The sequence below is a fragment of the Camelus dromedarius genome, chromosome 2 (genome assembly GCF_036321535.1).
Source record: "Camelus dromedarius isolate mCamDro1 chromosome 2, mCamDro1.pat, whole genome shotgun sequence".
In the NCBI taxonomy this organism is placed as follows: Eukaryota; Metazoa; Chordata; class Mammalia; order Artiodactyla; family Camelidae; genus Camelus; species Camelus dromedarius.
In genome coordinates this window covers 59,281,980-59,296,887 of record NC_087437.1, presented here as the reverse complement: position 1 = coordinate 59,296,887, position 14,908 = coordinate 59,281,980, and the positions used below count along the sequence as shown (strand labels likewise).

The 14,908-nt window shown below is 35.9% G+C and overlaps 1 protein-coding gene across 5 annotated transcripts in view; it reads left to right on the top strand.

Annotated features, from left to right (window-relative positions):
- The window catches only part of ATP13A3 (ATPase 13A3), a 73,734-nt gene that overhangs the window by 33,429 nt on the left and 25,397 nt on the right, over positions 1-14,908 (top strand). For all 5 annotated transcript variants that reach the window (XM_064493900.1, XM_031453554.2, XM_031453534.2 and 2 more), the window contains 13 exons: positions 559-620; positions 3,501-3,651; positions 6,217-6,333; positions 6,935-6,952; positions 7,081-7,234; positions 7,330-7,450; positions 10,622-10,746; positions 12,425-12,600; positions 13,117-13,239; positions 13,319-13,398; positions 13,999-14,041; positions 14,131-14,240; positions 14,536-14,632. In XM_064493900.1, the coding sequence (XP_064349970.1) occupies positions 559-620; positions 3,501-3,651; positions 6,217-6,333; positions 6,935-6,952; positions 7,081-7,234; positions 7,330-7,450; positions 10,622-10,746; positions 12,425-12,600; positions 13,117-13,239; positions 13,319-13,398; positions 13,999-14,041; positions 14,131-14,240; positions 14,536-14,632 (1,377 nt within the window). The remainder of the gene's footprint in view (positions 1-558; positions 621-3,500; positions 3,652-6,216; positions 6,334-6,934; positions 6,953-7,080; positions 7,235-7,329; positions 7,451-10,621; positions 10,747-12,424; positions 12,601-13,116; positions 13,240-13,318; positions 13,399-13,998; positions 14,042-14,130; positions 14,241-14,535; positions 14,633-14,908) is intronic.

The following is a 14,908-nucleotide window of genomic DNA, read 5'->3' as shown; positions in this document are numbered from 1 at the left end:
ACAATCTGTGTTTTCAGTCAGAGTTGAAATAAGGATTGCATTGGTTATAATTAATCTGTGACTGTAGCTTGTCTTGCCTCTTATTTCCAATTGTCTTATTGAGGAAATCGGGTTATTTGCAACCTGAATTTGGCTGATTGCATCTCTTGATTTCATGTAACTGGTTCCTCTTCCTTTTTGGCTCCCGGTGCCCTAGTCTCTCCCTCCTTGTTGGCATCCTTTATTGATTGATAGGTTGATTGGTACGTTCCACTGTTTGTTTAATGATAAAAGCACATAAATATACAGTTCTACACATACCTCCCCCAACCCTGCCTCACTCACATAGAGGAACCATACCGTAAGGAGCATTCTACACTCTTTTCCCCACTTTTTGTCCTGGAAGTTATTCTGTCAGTACACAGAGATTTTACTCATCCCTTGGCCTCCTCCCGCTTTTAACAGCTATCTAGTACTCCACTGTGTAGATATAATGTAGTTTTTCATGATTTTTTTGTTTTTGGAGGCATTAGCTACACTTTGTAAATGTGTGCTTTTTTTTTTTTTTTTTTTAAATAGACTGGAACTCTTACTGAAGATGGTTTAGATCTTTGGGGGATTCAACGAGTGGAAAATGCACGGTAATTATTAGCTAAACTAGATCACTTATTAGTTACTTTTTAATAAATATTTTTATATATGAAACATTCAAACATATAGAAAATAACATAACAGACAGCTGAGATTAAACAGTTGACATTTTGCCATATTTGCTTCAGATCTCTTTTAAAAGATTTCAAACATTTACAGATATCGCTAAAGTCTTAACCTATTTATTTCTCCATCTCTATTATCTATCATTCTGAGGTTGTGTTATTATCTCTCCATGTTTTTATATTTTTGCTTCATATATATCTTCCTACAAACAAGGTCTATAAGTAAATATACGCAGCTAATCTTTACTGTACATGTTTTTGCTGCCTTTCTGCCTCTTAACATATATAGAGATCGAGTTTATTAATCTTAACTGTTGTTTAGTGTGCTATTAAGTGATTAAATTATAATATTGTTCTTCAGCTAAGGGACAATTTCATTTATTCTCCCTTTTCCCTTCCACTTTCACAAACAGTGCTGCAATTAAAATTCTTAGGGGCACAACTTCCGTGGGCATGTGGTTGAGTTTCAGTAAACTAGCTTCTTTAAAGTATCAGTGCTGGGTCACACAGCACACGCGTGGCTACCGCTCTAGTAGGTGTTGCCTAGCTGCTCTCTGAGTGATGGTGCAGAGTCACGCTGTCTCCTTCAGTGGGCTCCACATCCTGGACAAACTCAGTACTGTCAGATTTCTCGTTTTCCCAGTGAGAAGATGGAGAAATACCAGATGATATCTCACTGTGGTTTTGTTTGCAGTTTTTTCATTACTTACAAATTTGAGTGTATTTGCATGTTTTTGGAAGGAGGGTCATTTAACATTCTTCTCTGTATTGTCAGTTTATATCCCCATTTTTGGGTGTGTGTGTTGTTTGTCTTTTTTTAGTCCCTTGTTAGAAGTACTTTGCATTTTCTGGGTGGTAATCTTTTTCAGTACTATCCATTGCAGAAATAGTTCACCAGTTTCTGTCTCATCTTTTTACCTTGTTTTTGTTGTCTTTTGATGCTTAGAAGTTTTACTAATACAGTTGTGTTTTTGTCAGTTTTTTCCTCCTAAAAGTTTGTGGGATTCTGGTTTATAGTTTAAGAGACTGTTGTTTGGTTCATGTAATATTAGAGTTGTCATCTTCTTGGTAAATTGTATGTCACATTGTGACCTTCTTTATCCCTAATAATGCATTTTTGCCTTAAATTCTGTGTCGTCTAATACTTATATAGTTACACACCAGCTTGCTCTTGCCTAAGGTTTCTCTAGTGTATCTTTTTTCCATCTCTGCTTTCCAATCTTTCTGTACCATTGTGTTCACATTTATTGTAATTTCAGGTATATTTGAAATCATTTCTCCCATCCCTCACTCCAGTTCCCTATACATTTTCTCATATTTCTCTCATTTTCCTCACAATTTATGCATCCTAATCTTTTACTAGTCCTCAAGTTATTCATATTCATATTTAGAGCCAAAGTCCATGGATGTCTTTATTGGTTTCTAAACACCCCAGAAACCCATGGATTGTAGACTGCTTTTAATTTGATTATTCCCCTCCCTTCTTATATGTACCTGCTACATAACATTTTGTGATTATGATTTTGGTTTTCTACAGTCTGCATGCTAAGATTTACCTAGGTTTACAAACATCTTTGCTAACCATTGCTTCTTGTATCCCATTCCTCTGGATTTAAATTGTCATTTTCTGTAACTACATTCATTAGTAGTTCTTTGTTTTGTTATCCCCCTTCAACGATGGTGTAACTATATAGATTCCTAGGTTGACAGTTGTGTTCCCTCAGTGCCTTGAAAGCGTTATTCCATTTCTCCTGACTCCTTTTGTTATTGCTGTTGAGAAGTCTTAGTCTTCTCTAGTAATTTCTTTTCTCCTTTGCTGTTTGAAAGGTATTTCCTTATGCTTGATTTCTGCAATTTCACCATCATCTTTCTGTTTGTGTAGGACCCATTTTACTTCCTGATTCCAAGGATTCATTTCATAAATTCCAGAACATTTACAGCCTCTTTCTATTCCATTATGGCTTTTCCCCCATTGTTTGTTTTGTCTCCATCTGGGAATCCTAACCATATCCTGCACAAGAAATTTCATTTGGTTCTTTCCAAATCTGCCTCTTCCCGCCATGGTGTCTAATTCTTTTCCTAAGTCTGTAATTTTAAAATGCCTTCTTTGCATTCTTTCAGACTGCCATTCTATTATCTCAAGTTTATGGGATTCTAATTCTGTCTTTGTTGGGCCTGCCTGTTGAGTCTTGAGAATTGTTTCCTGGTTCGTTTTCAACTTATAGACTCATCCTTAGCAGGATTTTTCTGTGAGGCTCCTTTGTGGCTGTGTTGTGGGAGCTCCTCCCCTAGGAGTTTTGACTTTCCTTGGCCAAAAGCATTGTCAGTGGAGCCAGACAAATTTTGATGTTACTTTCATAACTTGGGGATTTCTGGACTAGGCAGTAGTGAATAATCAAGTCCAAATCCCATCCTGAGTAGTGTATTGGTTGAGTTTAGACCCTAAAACTGAACCTCCTGTCTTTGAATCCTTACTTTGCCACTTATATGCTGTGACTTGACAAGTCATTTAACTGTTCTGCTTCAGTTTCCTCATCTATATATAATGGGGATAATAAAACACCTTTCTGTGGTATAAAGGATGAGGTGAGTCAAATATATTTAAAGTTCTTAGAACAGTGCCTAATGCATAGTAGATATTATATAGATGTTAACTATTTTCCTGAGCTTTGGGTGGGGCAAAAGAGATACGCTTATTCTTAGTTATGCCTTTGGGTCTATAGATAACAGACCTGAAAAGGCCTGTTAGAATGTTGTCTTCAGTCTTGGGGTTTATGAATCTGACTCAGTGTATTTTCTGTTTAGTTTTCTTTTGCCAGAAGAAAAGGTTTGCAGTGAGATGTTGGTCAAGTCTCAGTTTGTTGCCTGTATGGCTACTTGTCATTCACTTACAAAAATTGAAGGAGTGCTTTCTGGTGACCCACTTGATTTGAAAATGTTTGAAGCCATCGGATGGGTAAGTTCAGTGTTTTAAAGTACAAGTAACTTTAGGAAAATAGTAAAAAACTCATTTACAGAAGGATTGTTTCTTCAAGTTGTTTTGACAATAGTCTATTTTGTACCATAAAAGGAAACTACATAATTTCTAGAGATACATCGCTGAGAGTTATTTATGATTGTGTAAAAACTCTGTTGTAGTTAAATTGATTCATTCAAACAGCCTTTAATAGAGGATGACCTGCTCAGGCCCCCGCTTTATGTTTACAAGAGAAAGTGGGTGTCAGTATCTTGGGACCATAAGCCTGAGTTAGTAAGATGATCTCAGTGGCAAAATTCATTGGCCATAGGTAAAATGTATAGAGTGGTCCTGTGTCTTTGGTGTTCTTTTGTCACCGTCTTTACTTCCTGTGTCCTTACACACACACACACACACACACACACACACACACACACACACACACACACACACACAGAGGTTTGTTTGTTTACAACTTCCTGCTATTTGTTGTGCCATTGATAATTTTAGTTTCTGAGTGCTTACTTATATTTTCTGTTTCCATTTTACAGCATCCAGTTCTTTTATAGATGTAATCATAGTTTGTTTTTCAAGTTCCCTTCTTCTTTCTAATTTATTTATTTTCTCTGGGTCAGGTTTTCTACCCACGTTCCTACACTTAATCTTTTCCTTCATGCCTTTTTTTTTTTTAATTCAGGTATCATTGACATCTCCTTCGTGCTTTTTGGTTTTCATTATACATCTTTTTTTTTATTGCACATTTTAATTTTCATTTATTAAAAATTTTTTTTTGTGTGTGGGGGAAGGAGGTAATTACGTTTTTATTTATTTATTTGTTTGTCTTGGAGATACTGGGAATTGAACCTGGGACCTTGTCCATGCTATGCGTGTGTTCTACCACTGAGCTATTACCGCTGCCTCTCCCTGCCCCCATTATACATCTCAGTGGTACTTTCATACATAAGAATGAAGGTGTGATTTGATAATTCTGGGTAGCTGCAGCAAGGTTTTTATCCTTGCCCATATGTATGTTGGTCTATTTTCCTGAGAAGTGCCTTCCCTGAATGGGAAGGCTGACTGGGGCAGCTTGTTGTATGTGGAGGATGGGGCCTCAGCAGCAGGCATTCTTCAGTTTTAGGGGAGCAGAAGTAGTTTTTGCTCTCCCCACCCACTCCCCCCAATGCTTGCACAAGCAGGACTGTACTCTGGAATGCTGCCCTGCCCCTCATATTAGCATCCCTTCATCCTCTCGGGGAGGTAGTATATATCTGGAGCATGACTCCTGGGTTTTTGGGTTTTTTTACTTTTTTTGCTTTGCTCAGCTATTCTGGCTGATAAGAAATGTTCCCACCTCTCCTGTGTGTCCTTTTGTGTTTATTCCGGCTACTGTGTCCTTCATTGCTATATCCATCAGTATTTCAGTTTTCCTTTGTCTCCTCTCCCTGCTTTGCTTTCTGTTTACTTTGACAGGGTTATTTCTTCTTTTGTGTCCTGTTAATACTTTGAAAGGGAGGGAGATGAATGAAGAAGTACTCTGCCATCTTCTAAAGGCCTACAATAAATACTTATCAAATTTAATTCCCCAAAGGAGGCCCACTTCATTATAAAGAGTAAAACAAAGTAGAGCTGGTTCATCTCTGATAATCTCTACAGCTTTTCTCCAACTGAATAGATTTTTAGTAGATTTATTGTGTGTATGTGAATATTTAAAAAATGGGTTAAATAAGTAAGTTTGTGTAATAGCATGCTTTTTTTGACTCTGAGATGCTTTGATGCTTGATTTTATAGGGTGTCTGTGGAATATTTTCATACAACTGGGCACTACTGTTGTTTGATGTGATTGATGCCATGTAAGATACACCTCAATTTCAGAGCTGTTAAAATATTTCTTAAGGATTGTGTAAAATGGGCTACTTGGACATAGCTCTCTTCCCCATCATTTTCCCACTGATGATTTCTTCACTTATAGAGTCACATTGGTTTATGCATCTCGTATATATGTATTTAATTCAAATTTTTGATTGGAGTTATACGCCAAAAATTCTTTTTAAATTAAATTTCAAATGGGTTGTAGTAGTAGTACATTAATTAGAAGTGTTCAAGTGGGAAAACTGCATTCACATCTTTGTACGTCAGTGTGCTCTTGCCCAGTGATTCTACTAACCCTATCTGAGCTCCATGTATTTCTGAATCCTGTTCCATTAGCAGAAAGGAATCCCTGGATGATAGACTGACAATTTTTTGGAACTGCAGGGACTTTCTGTACTTTGCTGCACTAGTCTGAACTAGTCTCTCAACCTAACTGGTTGTAGGAGCAAAATTTCTCTATTTCTTTATTCCACTTCTAACTTCTGCTCCCCTCTCCCATGGGTTGTGAGGACTTTAACTAGCTTTGTTTATATTTTGTTTTACTTATGTTAATGATCTAGTAGTGCTCATTTATTCCCCGGACACCCTTTTCTTTTTTTTTTAACACTTCGCTGAAGATAGCCAGAATGTTTCATTTTAAAGTGGAACCAGTAAATTGAATTTTATGAATCAGTGCTTTGAATATTTTCCTTTCAGATTCTGGAAGAAGCAACTGAAGAAGAAACAGCACTCCATAATCGAATTATGCCCACTGTGGTTCGTCCTCCAAAACAGCTGCTTCCTGAATCTACACCTGCAGGAAACCAAGAAATGGTGCGGAATCACTTCAAGCTAGCTGATACTGTTGGCACTCATGTTTTGTCCTCATTTTGAAATACTGCTGGAAGATGAAATCATATTCTTTTGTTCACCTCTAATGCAGATATGAATGTCTTTGTTGCATTGATCAGAAACTATGCCTGGTGTGTTGTAGGCATTCTTTGTAAAACATTGAGATTTAATTCTTAGTACTCTTTCTTTTCATTCCTATTTACTGAGCAGTTAGTGCCTTGTGATTTAGATACATGACAATGAAGCCTTTTAAAGTGCATCTGTATTCCTAGGATTTAATAAAAAGAATATGAGAGGCTTTATTTTTAGGTTAATTTTTACATATGTTCCACTTAGTTTATTTTAGAACTTAATATGTTAATATTTCTAGGATAGCAGAATGTTTTAAAATACTCAAGCATGTACTTTTTAGAAATGGGAGGTGGTAGAGAAGCAAACTTGAAACCTGACTTTGAAATATTTAGAGTTCTTTGCTATTTTCCAAATAATGTTTTGTGGATGTATAGTTAAAATTTTTTTTAACTTGAGTGTATTAATGGACTTAATCTGTACAATTACTTTTTTCTTTTTGTCTTATTTTTAGGAGCTGTTTGAACTTCCAGTAAGTGAAGAATATTTGTTTCCTAAGTATATCTTTAAAAAAATTTTTTTAATTGAGGTATAGTAGATATGTATATTTTAAGCCTTAAAAAATAATAAATGCTTTGTGCGTCTTTTGAAATTACGTAGGCTGTTTATGAGATAGGAATTGTTCGCCAGTTCCCGTTTTCTTCTGCTTTGCAACGTATGAGTGTGGTTGCAAGGGTGCTGGGGGACAGGAAGATGGACGCCTACATGAAAGGGGCTCCGGAGGCCATTGCCGGGCTTTGTAAACCCGAAACAGGTAAGGAGGCAGCTAGGCTTTGAGTGAAATTCTGGTATTTGTGTAAGCTGTGGTCACAATTGTAACAGTGACCTTTATTTTCTCCTTTTTAAAAGTTCCTGTTGATTTTGAAAAAGTTTTAGAAGATTACACGAAACAGGGCTTCCGTGTGATTGCTCTTGCACACCGAAAATTGGAGTCAAAACTGACATGGCATAAAGTGCAGAATATTAACAGGTGAGGTTGATGAGTGGGTTTTCTACAGTTTTTCCAATAAGGCATCATTTTTGTTTCTATAGGTCTTGTACAGTAATTTATATTCAATTTATCATTTATTTACTAACTATATTGAATGTATGCAAATACATAACATTATGCAAGGTTTGTTTTCAGTGAGATAAAAGTACAACTCTCTGGAACTACTCTTAATTTATTTGTTAAATATTTATCAAGCGCCTGCTATGTGTCAGGCATATTCTAGGAACATAATTATGTTTTTGGTAAACATAATTAAATAGAAGTGTATTTTTCCCAAATGATCTACAGTTACTTCTTGGTATCTATAGGGGAATGGCTCCAGGATCTGCCGTGGATTCAACCATGGATCATATAGTACTGTAGTGTTTATTGAAAAAGCAGCCATACTTGCTTTTGCCCAGTGGTTGAAACAAGTGCTTATTTGGTCAGAGTATCATGAGTCACAATAACCATACCTCCCACCCTGCCCCCAAAGGTCAGATGGCCATTAGCAACATCACATTTACTTCCAGGTATAGCTGTGGGTTTCACGTTGCAGAATTGTCACTTTTACTGTAACCGGTATAGACCAACCTTTTGAAGATAACACTTTTGTTTAGGAAAATTTCATGGTGTATTTAGCATTTTGGAAGCAGAAAGAAATATTTATTGGCTCTCCTGCTAATTCTGCCTATGAAATAGACTCTTCTTCTCACTTTCCCCGCTGCCATAGTCTCTAATTTGGGAACTCAGCTCTTTTCTCCAGTCTTTACTGGGTCTAATCTGTGTGCCACACACTATGTCCAGAGAGAGCTATTTAATATTCAAATCTAATACCAGTCTTCTACTTGGAATTCTTATAAATGGCTCCCAGTCACCTTCTGGAGGAGTTCACTATCAGGGATGTGAATCAAGAAAGAAACAACAAACCACATACTTAATTTGAAAAAAGGTAAATGATGCAAACAGATAATCATCAGAAAAAGACCTACAGATAGCCACTGAACACATGAAAAGGGTAAGACAGTTCAGTTCTTGGGGAACTACAAAATTAAACCACAAGACATAACTTCTTAAGATATATAAAATTGAAAAGATTGGTAATATCAAATGTTAGTGAAGGTTTGAGAAAATTTTTAGCCACATACTGCTGCTATATACTATTATAAATTCATAAAGAACATGCCTTGTGCCTATCAAAATTTAAATTTGCTTGTACAGTTTGATCCAGCAAGTGCAGTTCTAGGAATCCCCTATAGAAGTATTTCTATGTGTGCATAAGGTTCATGTTTAAATAGTGTAAATAACATAATACTAATATGGTAGTGGTTAAATCATGAGCTATTAATACTTTGGTTAATTATTCCAGGTATGTCAAATGAAAAGGGTAGGACAGTGTTTATAGTACATTCCTGTTTCTCTGGATGAGAACTAAAGGAGTGGAGTGGATAGCCAAATAACTGAAAGGAAAAACAACTTTAGGAAGTCTGCCTATTAAAACAGTATTTGGGGGATTTGGTCTAAGCAGGGACATTTCAAGAAAAAAAAAAAAAGAGCAGTAACCTAATGATCTGATGCATATGTGTGATTGGGAGCCACACATGTAAAAGATTATACCCTAATTCCTACAAAGGGCATATTAAGGTCTTCTTTCTCCGTAAGTCTTGTCTTTTATCACTTGCTTCCCCCTCCCCCCCATAAGAATTGAATTGCCTGTGGTTTTGAGTCTGTCTTTCAGGCATCCCTCCATGCCTTGGATAGGCTGTTCCTTCTGCCCAGAATACCCTCTCAACACTTCTCTCTCTCTCTCTTCCCATTCTTCCTCATCTTTAAACCAAGACCTCTCTGTTTCCATTTTACCTGTAGGAACAGGTTTTGGCATTTCTCTTACAACTTGAACCTCTGTATCTTGAATTGAATATTGTACTATTCATTAACTAGAGGGCAAGATTTCCATGACCAATACATTCGTAGGAGAGTTGGAAACCAGCAGCAGCCAGAAGCTAGTATCTCACAGGAAAGTGGTAACAGAACTTTGATGCAGTAGTTTCACGTTGGTACAGCTTTGTGCTTTGAAATGCATTTTCATCTTGCAAGGCTTATTTCTCCTGTTACCACCAGCAGTATCATTTGTATTAAGTTTTCTAACTGTTCTGTAACATCGTTACCATCCACTGTATGTTATATAATTTCAAAGATGTTTAGGTTTCATTGTTGTTTACTTTAAGCACCTTTATTGTTGAATTGTGTAGAAAAACCACTTGGTTATTGCAAGTCTGAAATTTGGTCCCTAACCTCAAGCCCACCGCCCCCTCCTTCTCCATTGAAAAGAATATTTCTGTGATATAATTTTGATAGTTTTAGATTTCTTAAGAATGCAACTATCACTGGATAGACTTCATCTCCATTATAGTGCTGAAGCACATATTATTTTTGTACGATCTCTTTGCTTGCATGTCTGTTTCCCCACAAAAGGGTCTTGAGAGTAGAGAGCATGCCTTTTCATCTTTGACCTCCCAGTGACCAGAGTGGTACTTGGTGCATTGTAGATGCTCAACTATTTGAAGGAATAGCATCTTGATAAATATTGAATTTAATATTCTAAAAGATCCATCTGTGGGTCCTGAAAAAATCTCATTGTCGGACTGCTAATATTTTTTTTTTATTATTCCAGGATCAAGAATTTGGTCATGAGTTTTATAAAATTCCTCAAAAACTTAATGATGAATCTAGTATAATAACTGTATCAAATCTGCTTGTGGTACAGTTTTTTCCTTTTCTCTTAACATTTAAATTAGGGTATGTTGTATAGGGGGCAGTAAAGAATAGATGTATTTTATGCTCATTCATTTGGTAGGTAGGATACAAGATAGTTACTCCTTAATACTAGAAGTGTTTAGTGCCTTACAGAGACACACATTTCTAAATGATCCTTATATGCCGATGTTTCTGGGGGTAAAGTTTAATTTTAAAATGTATTTCTTGGAAATTGTTTTGGCAGATTTAAATTTCTTGAGATTGAACTCATAAACTTACACATTATGGTTTATTTGGCATATAAAGTGTTTTAATTTGTAATTTATGATTATTTTAAATTGCCTTACCAACATAAAGTAAACAAATACCTATTCTCTTAACTAAACCATTATGTTAAAATTTCTTTTTCTGCAGAGATGCCATTGAGAACAACATGGATTTTATGGGGTTAATTATAATGCAGAACAAATTAAAGCGAGAAACCCCTGCAGTACTTGAAGATTTGCATAAAGCCAACATTCGCACTGTCATGGTCACAGGTTAGACTTCATGAAAGGACACAGAAAAAATTGAGTGTGACTGTTAGAGTTCAAGTTATCTAATATTGAGGAATGATAATGATCAGTTAGTTATAAAAACGTTTAACTGTTACTCTATAGCTCCATCTAATACCATACTTATTAAAACTGTATAATTCAAGTAACTAAATTTGTTACATTGTGGCTCCATCTTACATTGTCCTATTTCAGCATTGAGTATTTTTCTGAGATGGAGGACAACTTTGCAGTACACTTTGGAGGTCTAGCAAATCTGTTTATAATAAGTATAATAGTGAAGGGCACACTGTAAATATTTAACTTTGCTCTTTTTTCTTCTCTCTTTAATCATCTATTTCTTTGAGTTATTTTACCTTGTCTTGTGTTAGTTATTTGTAGATTTGTTTTCTGTACTAGAAGATTCTTGAGAGTTAAGAATATATTTTACTTATTTTGAGATCTTCTATAATTTTTAGAACTGTGCCAGATACATGGAAAATGGTTAATAGATATATATTAGAATTATATTTTTGTATATAAGATAGTACGTTTATCATTGCTTGAATGTGTAATTGTGAAAATAGCTGTTTTTTTGGTTTGTTTCTTGACTGCTGCATCTAAATGATTCTCCAAGTGTTATACTGTGGATAATATTATATAATTCCCATTTCTTAGCTATGTGAAATTGTGGCAGCTCTTAAGTTTTTTTTTTTTTTTCTTAACAAATAATCAGATTTAAGATATTCACTTAATGGCATTTATGTGTTCTGTAAGACATGTGGAGAAGGTCTGTGTACATTTTTATGTTTTACACTCTGAGGTCCATCTGATACCATACTTATTACCTGTAGCTCAAGTAACCAGATTTATTAGCATCCCAGCAATTCTTGGTTCTAATCATTCTGCTTCAAAGTACTTTCTGTCTGTATATCTCTTTGCCCTTGTTTTCCTGCCATGACAGAATATGGCTTTGTGTCCCAGGAGAGTCTGTCAGGTCACAGGAACACAGGCATGGAAATGGTGTGTGGGAATTGGGAGGAGAGACAATAGTGCCCTTCAGTTCTGGTAGCAGTGGGTGCCCTAAACCTTTGCTTGCTTCTCCCGTACATTTATATTTCCCTCTTTTGATCTTATCCTTATAGTGTCTTCAGTTCTTTCCTCATGACTGAAAAGTTATCTGTCTTGCTTCTCTTTATATCTTGTAAAGATTGTGTTCTTGTTACTTCACTTATCTTTTTGTTTTGTGTGATTTGGCTTTTGTAATTCACTTTTTTCTGTGAAACTACTCTCATATGCTTGTACAGACTACCTGTCACTCCTCAGTTATTTCAATAATATTTATTGAACATCTGCTCAGGTGCCAGGTGTTGAGTGGGTACCACTAGTGCGTGACTCAGAAAGATTGAGAATGTATTTTGCTTTAAAAATTGTGGGTGAGAATGTTCTAGTTAGCGTCTATGTGCTTGAATTCTTTGAGGCTTTCTTTGATATGTATGTCCTGATTTTATTATTTTTAAACTCTAAGAGTAAGGACCATAAATGACCAGATGACCCAAATGACCGTATCTTTATTTTGCCCAGCCCAATCATGGGGACTGTAATAGATTCTCAGTGACTACTTGTTTAATACATTCATGTTTCCATTTTAATTTTAATGTATTTTCAATGTTTTGAAAATCAGGTGACAACATGTTGACTGCTGTCTCTGTAGCCAGAGACTGTGGAATGATACTACCTCAGGATAAAGTTATCATTGCGGAAGCATTACCTCCGAAGGACGGGAAAGTTGCCAAGATAAATTGGCATTATGCAGACACCCGAACACAGTGTAGTGATTCATCAGCAATTGACTCGGAGGTACCGTCAAGTAGAATTTTTTTTCGAAGCTTGCTTGTTTTAATTTATTCTGAAAAAATTTAAAGTGATGCATTAAAATGCAACAAAACAAAACATAAAAACAGAAGCCTGAGCATCTCCTCACAGGTTCTGATTCATTAGGACTAGGGCAGATGCAGGTATCTCAGTGTTTCAATTTTGATACGTAGCCGAAGTTGGGAAGCACAGTTTTAAAATACAAGAATCCCAAACATTTAACCTATTTAACCTATTTTAAATGTAGTAGCAAATGATGCAGGTGGATCATTTCAAATTGAAGCTGATATTTAGCCTTCCTTAAGTCATATTTTTTAAATAAACAATAAAGATAAATTACCTTAAAATGGAATTTTCTTTTACTTCTAATAAATGTTAAACATTCAGTGTCTTACATAAAATATGAAATGAAAGAATTTAGTTTTGAATCAAACATGTTTAAAATACGATTGGTTGCTTGGTCTGGCTGCCTGCATATTGTTCTGAATGTCTTATACGCAGGCTATTCCAATTAAATTGGTCCATGATAACTTAGAGGATCTGCAAGTGACCCGTTACCACTTTGCAATGAACGGAAAATCATTTTCAGTGATACTGGAGCATTTTCAAGACCTTGTTCCTAAGGTTAGTGATTTGGGCTTATGTATATATTCACATGAGTACATTGTGAACAATGTTTTGAAGAAATTCATATTTTTTCCAGCTGATGCTGCATGGCACGGTGTTCGCGCGTATGGCGCCTGATCAGAAGACACAATTAGTAGAAGCGTTGCAAAATGTAGAGTAAGTATTGGTGGTTTTGTTTTTTAATTCTTAGGAATTATAGTTTTGTTTTCAAAACCAGAAAATTAATGTATATAAACTTGTCACCTGTAAGACAGGGAAGGGCCTCTTTAAAAGAGGCTCATGTGCTTATCTATTTAGCTCACGTCCAGTATCCACATTCCTTTTCTGGGTGATGTCTGTGAGGTAGGGTCTGTTCACTCAGCTTGACGGAAGTGTTGTAATAGTTTTTAGTAAATAACTGTATTTCAAGTTTTTAAGGGAGAAAACTTTGCTGATAACCTTAAAAGTAAACGTACTAAACACCGTGCAGGCCCAAGTCCTTTGCTCTGAAGATTAGGAAATGGAGATGCCAAAATGATAAACTGATTGCCCGTCTTGTGACAGAAATAGGACAGTGACCTAGGTCCTCTGACTTGCAGGCTGGTGGTGTTTGCAAAGGAACGTTCTTGTGGTTATTGTAATGAAAAGACTCATTAATTCCACTGGGGGAATCGTGGTCTGTTAGCTCTTCATAATACTGTACTGGAGAAAAATCTTAAGTTAAATGTTGTGTATTTTAAGAAATCAAAATCTTAAAACATAATTTTTGTCTCTTAGTTACTTTGTTGGGATGTGCGGTGATGGTGCAAATGATTGTGGTGTAAGTATAGATTTTGTGATTTTATAGTTCTTTCTCTGGCCTAAGTCACATGCACAAAACTCAGGCAATTTTATTCTTCAAACCATCAGGCTCTGAAGAGGGCACACGGAGGCATTTCCTTATCAGAGCTCGAGGCTTCAGTGGCATCTCCCTTTACCTCCAAAGCTCCTAGTATTTCCTGTGTGCCAAACCTTATCAGGTAGTACCCGTTGAAAATTTTCCCATTGTCTCTTTGTAACTTGCTCTTATAATATAGGGAAAAATGTCATAGAAAGTAATAGGAGTTTGTTTTAATGGTATGTTATTGTAAGTCTTTAGCAACAGATTGATGGCTACTCCCCATTTCTTCCGGTTCTGCTTTGGCTTAGTTCTTTTGGTAGAAAAGTGCTTTGTTGTAACTGTTGAATGTTGATGTTCATCTGTCAAGATATAATTGTGGTTTGGAGGAGGCATTTAGAATGCTTCTGTTCACATGCCAACATTTGTTTTCACAGGGAAGGCCGTGCTGCTTTAATGACTTCCTTCTGTGTGTTTAAATTTATGGCTTTGTACAGCATTATCCAGTACTTCAGTGTTACTCTGCTGTATTCTGTGAGTACTGAAGTTGCTTGCAGAGATGGTACTTAGTGTTAAGATATTTAAATTAAGATATCGAGTATATATATTTCATTTTGAATGCATCCATGGTGGAATTAAATAACTAGCATCTGTAAATTTTTCTTTAATTTACTATATTTTGAGTAGCAAATTGAAAGTCTCATTAATCTGGAATAGCATTTTCCATAAGGCCAGCCACTGTGGATTTAGCATTGTGAATAAAAGATGACTGTATTCTTTTTTGCCTTTAGCATGTATTGGACATCTCTT